The following is a 15,847-nucleotide window of genomic DNA, read 5'->3' as shown; positions in this document are numbered from 1 at the left end:
TTCGACGGTAGGTACAGGACCTACTATTATTTTAACTGCCCAGCTCTATGAACAAACCAACCTCTCGACTTCACCCTAATTATAACTTAATATCATTAGAATTTAAATAATACCTTTCTCCCTCAACTACTTCAATTCTCTGTTTACCACCAAACCTTTATATCAGGTACTGGGACCCAGAGAGGAAAGGCTACTTGTTAACTCATTGACTCCAGATGTTCGAGGGTCTACCTCAGCACTACCCAGAAATCAGCAAGCAAAGGCCAGTTCCTTTATACAGACACAGTGCTTGGAAAAACCCTGACCCCACTTGATTCTCCAGGACTTGAACTCTCCGTATATATTTTTATAAACTCAAAAGACAAGGTCAATCTCACTTTTCCCGATTGCATGCACTAGTGGCTCAGTGCAGGCGTTATCCAAGACTTGGAACTGCCCTTCCTCCCCCTCCATCCAGATTTAATTCCTATGCTGTAGAGGGAGATATAGTTAGAAGTGTGCTGCAAGCAGGATGAAGATCAAGACTGGAGTGTGATAACACATTAGGATGTCTATCAAGTCCTCAAGCAGGTCATTTGGGGCACATCACCCAATAGCATGAGATGTTTCAACCCTGCAGAAAGGAGATGCTTAATTTTGGTGGGAGGGAAGCTGCTCTTCTTGCAGCACTACAGGTGGGAAGGATGAGCACAGTTCTCTGCCCCTGAGAACGAGCATTTACAGGGGCACGTACAAAAGCAAAAGGATGCAGTGTTAAAACCAGGCACAGTTACATTTTCATACACAAACACAAAGCACACCTTGTGAGTAGGTGAAGATCCTTGGCACCAAGGAACCCGTGAGCCAAATGCAGACAGGTCATGATCAGCAAAACACTAGGATGATGACGTTGAGAGCAACAGCAAAAAGATGAGGTACATGCAAATCTTCAGCATGCAACTAAACATTACAGGGACCTGATCCTCCACTAGGGTGCCTGGCAGAGCTCAAGTGAAGTCAATGGGTCTGCACTTATTTACACAAGCAGAGCACCAAAAGCACATTGCTCAGCATAACTAAGTCGGGGTTTCACTATTAGTTATCATTTGACTATCTGTCTCAATGCATCTCTGCATAAGATATCTCATACCTAACAAAGTTATGATTAATAGCGTTTGTCTTTCAGCTCAGTTCAGCCCACTGTTTTATTCACTACTGGTCTCACCTCTTCACCTCGTTAACTGCTTTCTTGCTTCTGGCCATCGGAATAGTTCCAAAATTGCTGTTCTTTGTTCAAAAAAATACTGCTATTGTAACAGAAGCTAAATTAAAAGACTCATGACATGAACAAGGGCAGACAAAGTGGCAAAAGGCCAACTAACGAGAGGGAGATTTGTTACTTTTCCTTCCCAAGAGGATTAAGAAAAACGTACAAGATTTGAAAAATTGTTCCAGCCCTATTCCCTAGTGTGCGAGACTGTGAAAGATATTCCAATACTCCCTCCAGATCACCTCTCAGAAGTAAGAGCCTATGCAAAACTGGAGTTTCTTGCCTTACCAACGTAAGGATACTGGTGATGTCATTGCCACCTCTCTGGATCACATCTGTCCCTCAAGTCGTTATTTCTCACCGGCAGCCTTGCAGCACAGGTAAGAGCTCTGTTTAAGGTCTCAATGGGAAAAAGATAGGTAGTAAAAGTAACGGGCATCTTTATTATCTCATCAGAAAGGATCTGCAGAGATGTAGGCCACCTTCTGCTTTCACCCCCCACGTGGTCCTTCCCCGGTAGGGTGATCGGGGGGACATTTGTCTTGCACATGAATAAAAAGTTGTCGTCTCCTGGGTGCATCCACTTCTTAGAGAAGTGAGAATAAACCAGCAGGACCATAAATTCAGTTACATCTCTCAGAGACTTTCACTTCTCATGCACACACATCCATCAGAGCAGAAGATCCATGGGGCAGGGGCCTTGGGTGCAGCAACCCAGAGGAGAAAGAGCAACATCTCAGCACTATCGGCTGTCTCAAGAACGACACGGGCAAGCTTTCCCTTCTCTCCCCTACATCTCTACTCTCTGCAAAAACAACAAAACAAAAGGGAAATAAACAGAAGTTCCCCATGCCAAACAAAACCTTTCCACAAACAGCTTTCTTCCTGACCAGTGAGGTTCCACGGAAGCGTTATTGATACTCACTGTGCATGGAAAGGGCCAGACACCAGTGGCCAGAGGAATCCCAAACTGCCCGGTGCTGCACCCCAACGCGGGACCAGGTATCGCACCCCAGGGCAAAGGGCACACTTGCTGTCCAAGCCTTTCACACCTCTCTACGTACATATACGAAGTTTAGCATGAAGCAAGAAGAAAACAGGACCATCCCATGCACTTAAATACGTAAATAGATCAGTAACCCCCAACCCCCAGCCTATGCATTAGAAGTGACAGGTTTGAAGATTTCACTGCTGACGCCGATAGCGACACTTTGTCAGCGGGGGGAGCAACAGCCCCCCCCCCCCCCCCCAAATCAGCAACCGCTTTCAATTAGCAATGAAATAACACATGAAAAATAGAAATTTAAGATTGAAGAGCCTTTAATACCCTGCTGGGTATTCAGGGACAGCAGTAAACAAGGTGCTGATGTGCATTACGCTGCAAACAACGTTAGCGCTGAGCCAAATGGGATGAGCCCCAAATCAGAGTGAGATTTCAATGCATGAAGTTTAACTGTGAGATAAGGGACTGTAATCAAATTACACCACAAATAGGTCCATTCATCCGTAAGCATTATTGCAGAGAGAGGATTGAATTACAGCTTGGAATAAAACAATTTAAGAAATAAAAAGCAAATTTATTATCTATTTATTATTGTCCTCCTGCCAAAGAAAATTTCCCACCTTCATTACAAGAATGCTATCTAAGATGAATCTGAGGAGAAAGCTGAAATACCAATTACCAGGCTGGAAAAACAAGAAGAGTTTGAGTCGTGCTATTTACATTCCCATTCCTCTTTCTGAATAGAGCAACAAAGTCAACAAGCGAAGTGAAGACATAGGAATATGCATTTGCAATTCAAGTTGTTTTGCTGTGAAAGGCCTAGGCAGCGAGGCACACTCGGTAATACCGGCCAGAGCGTTTTCTTTCCTTCCCCTAAGAAAAAAATAAAATTCTTCACGGTGCCTTCCATTACAGTTTTGTTTTTTTTTTTTTTTTCCTCCAGAAAGCTAGCACAATCCCTATTACTCAACACCACGATTTTTAAAGAGCACCAAGTGCAAGGCGAGCATTTCCCCTGCCCTCCTGCAATCCGGCAGCACCAAAAAAACACCTTTTAGCGCAAACCTTTGGACGAGCCGCCCCGCCAGCGAGCGGCAACAACCGGGAGGGGAGGGAAAAAAAAAAAAAGAGAAAAAAAAAAAGAGCGAGAGAAAAAAATAAAAAAGAGCAAAAGGGGAAAAAAAAAAAAAAAAGCAAGAGGAGAAAAAAACACCAGCACCGAGCTCTCCTCCTCCTCCTCCTGCCGCTGCCTTTGTTGTCCGGCGGTGGCCCCGAGCCTGCCCCCCCGGCCCCCACCTGTTCCCGCTGCGCTGCCCCAGGACCTTTTGGGGGGGGACCCCAAACTCCGGCCCTCTCAGCGTGGGATGGGGCTGGAGAACTGCAGGGAGGACACCCCTGTCCCCCCAAAACCACCCCTCTGGGGGGCAAGGTGCCCCCCAGGGCCAGCACCCCGGCTCCTAGCGAGGAGGGTGCCCCCCCCCCAAAACGCAGCACCCCAAGGTGCCCCCCCCAAAAAACGCAGCACCCCCGGGTGCCCCCACCCCTGGCAGCAGCACCCCGGGTGCAGGACGGCCGGGGGGTGCCCCCCGAGCTGGGTGCCCCCAAACTCCCCCCCCCACACCCAGGGGCGAGGAGGGGGCTCCCCCCAACCCCGTCCCCTTTTGGGGGGGAGCAGGGGGGGGTCCCCGGCACCCACCTGGTCTTGGAGGAGAGGAAGGCAAGTTTGATCAATCCGTAGGTGAAGAGCTGGATGCTCTCCTTGGCTATGCTGGCCACCCGGAGCCTGTGCTCTAGGATGTGCAGTTCCATCTTTTCCTCTTTCTCATTTGTAGTTCATCTAGCCCCGGCGTTAATGGGGGGGCTTGGAGGGGGGGGGGGGCTGTTACCGCCGGCGCCCCGGGCTCGCTTTTTGTGTTGCCGTTGCTTTTATTATTATTTTTTTTTCCCTCCCCCTCCTCTCTCTCCCTCCCTCCTTCCCTTCTCCTCCTCCTCGCCCGGCTCCTCTCCCCCTGCCCGGCTCCGGGGGCGGGGACGGGGGTGCAAAAGTTGCGCGGGGGGGCGCGGAGCGGGGCGGGCCGGGGCCGGGGCCGGGGCCGGGGCAGGGAGCGGAGCCGAGCGGGGCCGAGCCGAGCCGAGCCGAGCCGAGCGGGGCCGGCCGCACAAACAAGTTGCCACTCACGGCCCGCGCCTGCGCAGCGCCCCGCCGCACGCCGGGCCTTGGAGTCCGCGCAGCCACCGCCGGGCGGGCGCCGGCAGCCCCCGAGCCCCCCCCCGGGTCCCCGCTGGGGTGGTTCGGAGGGAAAGCCGGGGTCCTACCTGCGAGCCCCCGGCCTGGTCCTTTTTATTTTAAAAAATTTCATTTATTTTATTTTTACTTTAATTTACCTTATTTTACTTTATCTTAATTTTATATTATTATATTTTAATTTATTTTACTTTATTTTATCCTTAAAATTATTTTTATCTTTAATTATCTTTATCTTATTTTATCTTTATAATATCTTGTATTTTATCTTTACCTTGTTTTACTTTATCTTTACCTTATTTTACTTTTTCTTTACTACTTTATTTTTCTTTCATTTTCTTTATTTTCTTTATTTTCCTTTATTTTAATTTACTTTATTATTATTTATTTTTCTTTATTTTTCTTTTATTTATCATTTGGCTCAGGAGGCACACAGCGCAATCCTTCCGGAGCCAAGACCCAGCAGAAAAGAGAAGCTTCAGAAGTTTTCAATAATAAAGGAAATACTCTCATCTTACCCCAGTTATTGTCCTATACAGAAATACTCCCATCTTACCCCAGTTATTGTCCTACACAGAAATACTCCCATCTTACCCCAGTTATTACCCTACACAGAAATACTCCCATCTTACCCCGTTTGTTCTCCTATACAACCGACGCACAGCCCGCATCAGTTTCCCCACAAAGCAAAACCGAAGCGAACAAACCACCCCAATGTGCACCCAGGTGTTACAAAAGGAGAGCTGCGGTCGGTAGGAAGGCCAAAGCAGCCGTGTGAGGATGAGGATGGCGGTGGCCGTGCTGCCAGGGAAGGACGGGTCGGGGCTCCACACCAGCACCCCACTGGCGGGGCAGCTCCCGCACACTGGCCTGACTGCGCCAAGGGTGGGGGATCTCAGAACCAGGACCAAAAATTGGGGTTTTAACCTCCCATGTGGAAGGGTTCACTCTGGCTTTGGATCACGCTGATTCTGCTGTGAATAAGAGCAATACCCAGACTGCTGTGTCACTTTTCATTGCTGGATGACAAACCGACTTTGTAAAGACCATCGGTTACAGCCCTTGTGCTCTGCATGTGGGGAAACTGAGACACGGGCTGTGTGCAAGGGGCAAGACACAGCTCGGTGAGCTAAGCCCCTCTCCGGGCCACTCTTCTGCTTGAGATGAGCTTCCACAGTTCAATAACCTTTTAGGGCCTGTGTTCCTGTGGCAGAAATCCCTTGAATCCAGGCCTGCTGCAAGCTTCAGAAACTAGAATTTCCAAATCCTTTCTGCTCTGTTAATTCCCGCTGGATGGCTGTATTTGCCCCGCTGGACGCGTCCGTTCTTCTCCTGCCCATGGCCATACTTCTGAGAGGCTGTCTAAATTCTGTTATATCCCAAAAGGAAAACCTTGAAATCAGAGGCATTCGTATCAATAGTTTGAAATCATTTGGAGGAAAGGAAACAAAATATTGAAACTCTCATACATTTTTTAAAAGCCTTTAAAAACCTAGGGGTTGTTTTCATTCGTTGCCTCACGCGTAAGTCCTGATGACTGTAGGCGTTGCATTTTAGGAAGCTGAAGAGGGTTTTTAATCTGCTTCCACTGCTAGTTCAAGGTCTTGGTCTTCAAAGCTCTGGCTGTATCTGTGCCCAGCTACAGAAAGTGCCTGCACCTGCATCTGCAAATCACAGAGATAGCTGTGTTCCTGCGGGACAATGCAGGCCGCAGAGTCCAGAAGGAAGCAGCCAGGGACAAAACATTTGCCGTCAAGGTTGCTGTGAGCTTCCAGAGGAAATCAGACAAACGTAGCCTGAATTGCTTCTAGGAAATGCAGCAAAACTTTCCTCTTTTAAAAGATTTTCCATCATAATCAGGACAGCATTCACAATATCGACTCTTTGCCTCCCCGCTCAGAGACAAAATATGCTGCCCCCAAGCAGAGCTTTCTCAACCCAGGGAGGGCAGGCACTCCAGGAGGGCCACCAGGGAATATGCTTTTACCAGCCTAATTACCACAGAAAATGCTTACATGAAACAATGAGAGATGGTAGAACAGACCCAAAGGTAAAATCAGTGGGACCTTTTGAAGCAAGCAAATCATCAGAGACTTTTGTTCCGCCTGCAGGGAAGGAGAAAAGAGGCCCTGAGTTAGTCATCTGGATTTACTAAAAAAAGAAGAATCGAGCAAACAAGCAAAAAAAAAAATCCCCCCAAACCCACAAAACACAGAAATACTTCTTCATTTTTTAAGTTTACATCTGCTCCTCTCCAAAATTGCAATTTCTTTCCTGGGTCTGACCAGCTGCTCCAAGCCTTTCCAAGAAGGCCCGAAGGCCTCGCGGGGCAGTGAGTGCAGCCCTCGTGGCTACGTGAACCTTCGCACAGCTGACTGTAGGAAGCATTAGGAAAATATCGAACCCTACCAACACACAACCCAATTTTCTCCACATGAAAAAAAAAAAAATATGCCTAGCTCAGCACAGGCACATTTTTCAAGAGCAGGCAACCTGGCAATTAGCCAAAATACTATTAGGTGCCCCCTCCTCCAGTTGCCATTAGTATTCAGATCTCTCTCTCCCTCGTTGCCAGGTGTACCTGGGAGTTTCCGTGCAGGGAGCAGGCTGGAATGCGTTGTTATTACATACAACATGCTGTAATATCATTTAATTATTGCAATTCCAAGTTTTTCATATTTTTTGCAGCTCGAAAGGACTCTCTTGGCCCAGCCACAGAGCAGGGACCTGTTGTGCAAGATGATGTAACCACACTTTTTTTTTTTAATTAAAAACAAAACCCATTCCCTGCCCACACAGCTTCCAATGTCAGTTACCACAGCACATGCTGGGCAGACAGAACAAAGAAATGGGGAGAACGGACAAGAAAACAGGAAGATGAGATAGCAGCCAAACAAATCTCAGTATGAGGACCAGGCACCATGACTCACCTCCTGCCTGGAGGGGGAGCAGAGCCCTTACAAGCCATCACAAGTAGAAGAGATTTCTGAGTGCCTTAGGTCGCGGACCACCGATAACGCTTAGCAAACCCTGGGCTTTGAAGCCCCAAGGCCAGAAGCGGCTGGGTTTCCCTGTAGAAGTGCAGACCGTACTTGAACAGATGGGCAGTTTTCAGATATTTCAGCTTCTGCTCATGTTCACGTGAACCTTCTTACCGCGAGCAGGGCAAGAGCCATCTCCTGTTCGCCCCCAGGCACCATTTGTCTAGTAGTGAGGTCCTCTGAAGGAATGCAGTGTTTTATGATAACCCTAAGTTCAAGAAGATAGTCTGTATTGTGCCTTGAACCTTTGCCTCAGCAGCCAGGTATGGGTCAACAACAGTCCTCTGGGAGACTCTAGCTCTCCTGAGTCTTTTGTCCCAATGCTAAATTTCTCATAAACCACACTGCAGCCCAACACCCGAGTCTCTGCATACAGATCGCTTCCACTCAAACCGAGACACTCGAGAACAATCAGCGTTGCAGGAAAAAGAAATGGGAAACGTAGAAACAGTTTAGGTGAAAGGAATGTAATTACGCACTGTGATGAACAGTTCACCAAGAGCAGCGCTGTGCACAGAGGAAAAATAAAGGAGAATTTCTAATCACGTGAGTCATCATGTTTTATGCAGTTACTCCAAACTACAGCAGGATATTTCAGTATTATTTTAGTTAGCTGGTGGAAGGAAGTTCTTATATCATTTGTGGTCTCTTCTGATACCATAAAAAAGCCCCAAATTACTCTATTCAGTTCTCAAAGATGAGGCTATGGTTGCCTTTTACAGATAGATTTTTAACATGCAGTATCTAAATTCTTGGCAATAAAACCTCATTTTCAAAAAGAAAAAAGAAATATAGTTGAAATTCTCTCACACGATTTGTCTGACATGGCACTGCTGCAAACCTAACATTACTCTGCTGTTAGCAGAATTATGCTTTTCTTTCAGCAACATCTGAAGTTCAACAGCATCTTGACCTCTGACTAGGGCTCGTACCGGCTTCTAAGATGTGAAACAGCAGATAATACCAGTCCCAATGTGAATGACGTAATGGCAATACCCTGGATAAATATGCCCAAGGCAAGATGAATCCAGTGTCGCAGTTGTTTATACTAGCGTTTGCTTTTCCGCAGTAGACAGAGCATATGAAGTTCTTAGCACGTCTGTGGCTCTGGTGCGAAACTGGGGTCAGCGTGCATTTCTGGGGTCCCCTTCAGGCTCAGTACACAAGGGACACAATCTGTTCCAGTCTCGGGGAGCACTTTCTGAATGCAGACTGTGTTCAAAGCTTTGAGGACTGGAGGTATCTTCAGGTCAGTCTCAGGTTTTGACCAAAAGGGAAGCCATCACATTTCTTAACCAGTTTATTTGGGGATGAAAGTTACTTAGTAACTATAATTATCCAGGAACCCTTAGCTGAAGTTAAACAGGCCTTTCTGACCCAGGGAGGGTAACACCTCTTTACACAAACCGGTGAGCAGAGGCACAGAAAGACAGGCAAAAAACAAAGCTGTGCCATCAGCTACTGCCATTTTGGACAAACAATTCACAGGACACCGCCTGGCCATGGGACCCCTGTGAGGTTGTTGGAGGCAGACAGACAGGATGGCTTTACAGGCTGTTGTCTTACACTTCCAGTGACAATTAGTCTCTCTCAATCAGTTCTTTAAGAAAAATCATGTAAAAAATAAAAAAGCAAAGGTGAAAAAAAAATAATAATAAAAAAAAAACTTCCCAAATGATAGCTTCTGGGCTTGCTTGTGAAAAATTACCCATTTGTTTAATTGAAAAGAGCGATTTATCAAGCTAATTTCCTTCTAGCAACCAGAGACCTTTCAAAACTTGATTGCAGTTAATGTGCCAGTGTTTCAAAGCATTTTATTCAACTATCAAATAAGCTAATGAAGACCTTTAATTTACTGTTGAAGTACAAAGTGGGCTGAGCAGGTCAGGCATTTCATGCTCCCAGGGCAGCAGAGGTGCCGATGAGCCGCTACCATTGCACCAGCCCCTGCGAGGAGCCCAGATGTCCAGCAGGAGTGTTACAACCACATACCTTGCTCAGGGAGGGGAGATAAATACCTTACCCCCTGGTTCCCAGCTATGTCCTATGCTTTGGTGACACTTAACAGCTACTGTCCCTGCAGAACAGGAAACAACAGGACTCCCAGTCCTGGGCTAGCAAAAGCAAGCTTTGGCACTTGTAATCAGCATTACATAGCTTCTGAAGCAGCAAGTACGGGTTGCATATAGTTGGACATACCAACCTCCAACTGCTGTACCAACGAAAACTTAGCACTCCAGAAAGCAACAGGCTAATGCTGTGACCATCTAAGGCAATCAGAATTTGCTCAACCTTGGCCTGTGAGGAGCCTAGTACAGGTATTTGGTGTTTCATTCCAATCCCTTGTTCTCCTAGCTACTGGCTGACAAAGCCTGTCCACATCCTTGAATGTTCAATGGACACAGCCACTCCTACGAATCTCTCATTTGCAGTAACACACACATGTATTAATGAGTTGCACCTACAACTCTACTGGAAACATAATGTCTGGGAGGGAACATGATTATTAACAAAGAGAGGAAAAGTTGTGCATGTGTTGCTGAACCAAAACATTACCCGACATAGAATCGGAAAGTTTCCTAGCCACGATGCTGATCACACACTGGTTACTGATTAGGTGAGCTACTTTGACTCGTTGGCTGCAACCATCAGCACTGAGACGGATCCAGCTCAGCTCACTGGCTTCACATGAAGCCAGGTGAAATGGCCAAAGTCATGTCCACTTCATGATGGCTGAAAATCATCACTGATGCAGAACTGAGACAAGCACGGCTCAGGCTGTGGGAGGGACATCACAGCTACTGGGAGGTGTTAAAGATGACCTCATCTTCTTTTGCTTCTGGTATTGAGACAGGCGATTAAAGAAAATATTCCCCCCTCCTCCTGCCAGCCTCCTAAAGAGCAACACATCTGCAAACACATTCTGCAAACCTAAGGGAAGAAAGCCAGATTGTAGCCTGCCTTATCTCTTCTGACTTGCTAAATGTATTTCAGGCCTCGAGCATCACATGACTGCACATAACGTGTGGGTACAATAACTAATGTGGCTTTCATAACGGATCAGCAGGGATCAGCAATGTTGAACAAACACCCTTATTTGCAAAACCACCTTCCCAGCCCATGAAGCAGATGATCTTGTCTCCCAAGGGTTACAGTTGGAAGTTAATGATCCACAAATTAAGGATTTGGAGCTTGTGCGATATTTATCCAGAGCTCCCCCTTCACCTCACTGTTTTACACTGAGTCAGACACTGTCTCTGCTCCACAGAAACCTGGTGCAACAAGCGGCCAACTCCTGACACCACAGGAGGCAGTGAACAGTTCATTTTCTGCAAGAAGGTGCCTATGGTGGGGACAGGACTTTTTTTTTTCCATGGGAAAGCATTGATCAGCATCTTGCTGAACACCCTTAGTTATACCCCCAAGTGAAGAATGAATGCCTCCTCCTGACTGCAACACCCATGGGAGATGCTCAGGGAGTGGCAGGCTCCAGAGCAATCATGGGACTCCTCCCAAAGACCAAATCAAAATATAAACTACTAAAGTTTTCCAGAACAGTTTTCTACACTCTGGAAAGATCCCATTGCACAGGAGGAAATCCTGTATGCTCTACTGAAACACAGGATTCAGGCGTCCACAAGATTTAATTCTGGATGAAATACCACATAGAAAAATTCCCTGCCTGTCACCTCTCACCTTCTCAAGAAATTATATTCCACATCTAGATGGTGAGAACTCCTTATTTGCCCGTATATTTATAGAGAAATGTGCACAGAAGGCAATTTACTTCTGGTCACACTACACTTCTTTTACAACTGGTATAGCTAAGTCAGGCTCACAGGGTTTTGTTTAGGACTTGCCCTTTACACCTGCAGACCTCTTAAATCTCTTGGTATAACCGAACCTCAGTTGGTATAACCTCTGGATGAGTCCTGTGGCTTCGGTAACTTTGTGGGCCTGTGACTGCCATGCTCTTTACTTGCTAGGGAATTTCTGGCGGTGGCAACGCATTTACTGCTGTTGAAGCTGGCTTTAGAAGTTGCAGCTTGCCCTAGGGGACTAATTCCTACACATTTGCTGTGCTAGTCAAAGCTTTTGTCTGGCTGCAGGACGGCCAGGGAGCTCCTGTGTCAGAAAAGTAGCAAAGAAAAGCAGATGGGAACAGCCTGCCCCCTTTGAGGGAAGCTGTGCAAGCCGGCTGAATCCCAGCCAGACACAAGGCCCTGCTGTGACAAAGCGGGGCCTGTTGGTCACTTGTCAGTAAGAGGCATGTCCAGGCCTCTCCAGGCACGAGCTTGGTCTCTCGAGCAGCTTCCATGTCCCCTGGCACGTTATCATGTCCTTTCCTCCTTTCAATCCTGTTTGTCTTCTGCAGCAGGGTCTTTTTTACACGATTACTTTGACACAAGTGATGCCTCCTGGAGTGATTTGGAGGATAAAACCAGTTGTTCCCATAGTCTGTAACGTGGAGTCTTCTTTCAAATATCTCAACCCTCGATTCCAGACAGTGCATTCCAGCAAATACTTGAAAACACTCTCCTCCTCTTGCCTCTCATGCCAGGCAAGACTTTAACCCATTGCTAACCCCTGCAAACAGGATACAGCAGCATGCACAACAACTACTCTCGTGCACTTCATGGATTTTAATACTAGAGACAGACTAAAAGCAAAATGAAGGATGGAGTAAGAAGATGTGAAAATCACTTCACAATTAGGAAATGCACACCTCTTTACCTACACAAGGCCTGCTTCTACAACCCTTGGGAGTCAGGTATAATTGCTTCAGGTTCCAGTGTGCAAGTGCAAAAACCACAGAAACGCCTCATCTATGCACAGGGTACCTCTGCAGAGAAACAGACATGAGTTTGCATCTTTGGATTGTGTGTTCCTTCAAGATGACCAGGGAATACTTTCAACTTGGTTTATACACCATATTTGTAGATTCATAGATGCTACAGGGGAGGAGTTGCCAAAATAAATTCAGCGATGAACATAAAGAGCTGCAGAACTGGACCATCTTGCCTTGAATCCTGTTTCTGACAGTAACAAACGCTGATAGCAGAATGCAAGAATAAGACACTTTTGTAGCCTCCTCTGCTGCACCCTGTCTAGTATCTAACTGGTAAAAAAATTCACATTCTTCAAACTACTCTTTGGACCTTGAACCTTTACCTTAAGAGCAAAAGTTTAGTAGTAATAATGAGCGCTCTGAGGAAAAAAAGCTGAAGCAAGGAACAAAGGGTTTTTAAGACAGCAGAGAAAAAGTCATAGAAATAGTTTAAAATGGAACACCACGAACACTGAAAACAAGCAGACTAAAGAAATGGGACAGATCCACACACAAGGGAGCAAGTAGAAGGAGGCTGTCAGCAGCATTTAACAGCATAGAAAGTTTGCCTTATATAAAACATTCCCCACGCCGAGGCTTAAATCACAGCTTTCCTCTGCCACTGACCCCAGTAAAAAACAACAACAACATGAAAAATGTCCCAGCTTCAGGGATCAAGGGAGGAATTTATGTGCTGGGTGCTACAATACGGTCACAGATATCCCCCTCCCAACTGCTTTCTCTCCCCTTGTTGTAAGCACCCATGTCTTTGTCTGGTGAGCTGACAGGTTTAAATAGAGCATATAAAACTGGCTGCTTGCAAGACCCCATTTCTGCCTGTCACAGACAGCATGCAACAGACTTCTTTACACTCAGAATCACTTTTTCAAATTTCAGTTTTGATTACTTCAGGGCTATGTTTCATGCTATGCTGTTATTTATCTTAATGAACTCTGCCTACTCTATCATTTGGTTCAAACTAGGAGATCTCTGGAGCTGTTATGCTATGCACAAATTCAGGATGATACAGCAAAGTAACCTAAATGGAATGAGGCCAAACAACATGTAATCATGTCTAACAAGGAGGGAGGGTAGAGAGAGCAGAGGGGGATGGGTGGGGAGAAGTGGAGCTGTAACAAACACCGTGCACAGAAAACCACCGCCTCTTACTACATGCACAAACGCAAGGGAGGACAGGTCTCGGTGAGAGGAGTGAGCGAGATATTGGCAGTCAGGTGGATGGGCAGCGAAAGCCATTTTCTGAACTCCAAGCTGATTGTTTGTAGTGGCTTATTTTGCATTGCTGTTCATCTCTGATTTCTCTCTTCATCTCTCTGTTTTTCTCTGCAGAAAGCAGAGAAAAAAAAGCAGTTACACAGAGAAGAGAGACTCCAGATACCTGCTTCCTAAGCTGCTTATTACCTGAAGACCATTTAGTTCTTGACATTACCTGTGGCCTTCCTTCCCCCCTTTCCACATTAACTCCCAGTTGATTCCTGCTCTGCTTACCCTTTCTGCGGAATAGGCAGTGCTTACATGATCTGCTCCTCGGGCAGAGCTAGAAATGGGATAAACTTCTGAGACAGAGATAACACTTTAAATGGGTCCATGTGTTTGCAAAACAAATCGATGAGTTGAAGGTAAGGCAACACATCCACCAGAATATTATTTCACTGCTTCTGTTCCCACAGGGTGAGTAGCAGAAAAGTGTCTGCATTGGAGTAACTTGTCCCAAGGGGAAATGAGAACGGAGTACACTAGTACACAGTATCTGCTTAATGCAGGAGTGTGCAAAAACAAAAGTAGGAGATAATGAAGCCTATGGAAGAACAGAAATCCTAGGGTTTTTTATTCGTTTCACATACACCAACCACACTCATGGAAGCACTTTGCAACGTCCTGCAAATTCTTGGACCTGAACCTATAACTAAGCATACCAGAACTCCCCCTACTGAGGAGCTACCACAACCACAACTAAATATTTGGGGAATTTCTTTGGCAAAACACTTCTCCATTGGAAAGTGCTGATTTGTTGAAACCAAAGCTTTCTGTGGAAAAACATCAGCTTCAATGAAATACTGGTTGGGAAGCAGTTCTTGTGCTCACAGTACAATTGCTTGGCAAAACCAGACAGATACAGCATTCCTTCTGGGGTTCTTCTGCACTGCCGTATACTGCAGTCAGACAGACCAGCAGACAGACAAAAATACAAACCAGAAAGGGCAACCTCTAATGTGGAAGGCAAGATTTAAAAAATGTGTTTGAACCTGACCTTTCCCACTGGGCTTCCACCATATGGGAAGGGTGCTGATTCCTGTCTCAATCCTTTTTCAAGATAACGGGTTCAGGCACTTTGGTTTTCTGTTTCAAAAAAGAAGAAAGAAAGAAAGAATGACAAAAAAAAAAACAAACAAAAAAACACATTAACTTTTCATGAAACAGCACTTGGTTCCCACTCTCTAGTTTTGACATAAATGATATCATTGTATTCACACTAGGGATTTGGTGATTATTTTGGCTCAAGAAAACTAAACAAACAGGAACAAAACCTTGCAACTCTGTGTGATAGCACTACATTTAGAAAGATTAAGCCTAAGATCCAAAACGAAAGAAATCCTGCCTCTCTCTCTATCCTTCAGCCTGAGGCTGACTCTCCTTACATGCACACTTCTATACTTGCTGCCAGCACCATTTTGCTACGTCAGTGGAACCAGATGCAAGTTAGACCCCCTGACCAGAGGAAGTGCATTTTCTGTTGGTGTTCAGAAGCATTAAAAATCTGCCCCAAAATGCCAGATCCTCCCTTTAAGTGATGTGGCTACAGTAAGATTTTGTTTGTAAGAATATAACTGCAGGAAATATTTTTTTTTTTTATGCCCAGTTAGAATGCACAAGAAAGACCTTTTTGGTCCTTAAATCCCATTCTGTGCTATTGTGAGCAATCACATTCTCTAACTCCCTTCCCAAATACCTCAGGCCCCAAGGTTTTTTAGAACAGCTCAGCTGCTTGGCAAATTCCCAGTTAGCTCACCCTGGGTATGCCCTTGTCCATGCTGATGGCTGCAAGGGGGCTGCTGCTGACTGCGCTGAAGGTTGAGGAGCTGGGTGTGCTGCTCTGTGGCATCTCTGCCGTAGGCAGGTGTTGCACATTTCACTGTAGATGTTTAGAGTCCAAAGAGAACTGTGCCTCCTCCTGATTCTGTTTCCCAAGGCAGCGCTATCAACTTGCTATCAAACTTGGGGAAAAAACAAATGAAAGAATTACTTTCTGGATATGTTCATATGCCTAGCTATAAAATAAGCCACAGGCCATGAGAACAGGATCAAGACAAGGTCTTGCAGACATTGCCTGCTGGAACACAGCTGAGCTTAAATTAATTGAGGTTCCAAGTAATCAAGTAATGAGTCCACAAACAAGCTGTGAGCCCACAGCTACCTTGACATGAGTCTGCAGTTAGGATTAAAATCTGAACCATGGTTG

General features: G+C 45.9%; 1 protein-coding gene and 1 long non-coding RNA gene across 4 annotated transcripts in view; both read right to left on the bottom strand.

The window, feature by feature from the left end:
• CASTOR2 (cytosolic arginine sensor for mTORC1 subunit 2) overlaps positions 1 to 4,368 on the bottom strand; it is a 127,718-nt gene extending 123,350 nt beyond the window's left edge. Inside the window, exon 1 of the mRNA XM_066979646.1 lies at positions 3,949 to 4,368. Within this exon, the coding sequence (XP_066835747.1) occupies positions 3,949 to 4,061 (113 nt within the window). The 5' untranslated portion in view covers positions 4,062 to 4,368. The remainder of the gene's footprint in view (positions 1 to 3,948) is intronic.
• A 396-nt stretch (positions 4,369 to 4,764) lies between these two features.
• Positions 4,765 to 15,751, bottom strand: LOC106041069 (uncharacterized). Of its 3 annotated transcripts, none has more exons than XR_007164994.2 (4): positions 15,398 to 15,751; positions 14,639 to 14,727; positions 5,967 to 6,602; positions 4,765 to 5,889 (listed from the first exon to the last, which is right to left on the bottom strand). It is a non-coding gene; the product is annotated as an uncharacterized lncRNA (long non-coding RNA). The 3 variants fall into 3 exon arrangements; XR_010825737.1 differs by having other exon boundaries at positions 4,765 to 6,161; positions 6,513 to 6,602; XR_010825736.1 differs by having other exon boundaries at positions 4,765 to 6,602.
• Between the last annotated feature and the right edge of the window lie 96 nt (positions 15,752 to 15,847).

This window comes from Anser cygnoides, chromosome 18 (assembly GCF_040182565.1).
Source record: "Anser cygnoides isolate HZ-2024a breed goose chromosome 18, Taihu_goose_T2T_genome, whole genome shotgun sequence".
Classification (NCBI taxonomy): Eukaryota; Metazoa; Chordata; class Aves; order Anseriformes; family Anatidae; genus Anser; species Anser cygnoides.
The sequence above is the reverse complement of the archived record's forward strand: the minus strand, read 5'-3'. Positions and strand labels throughout refer to the sequence as shown.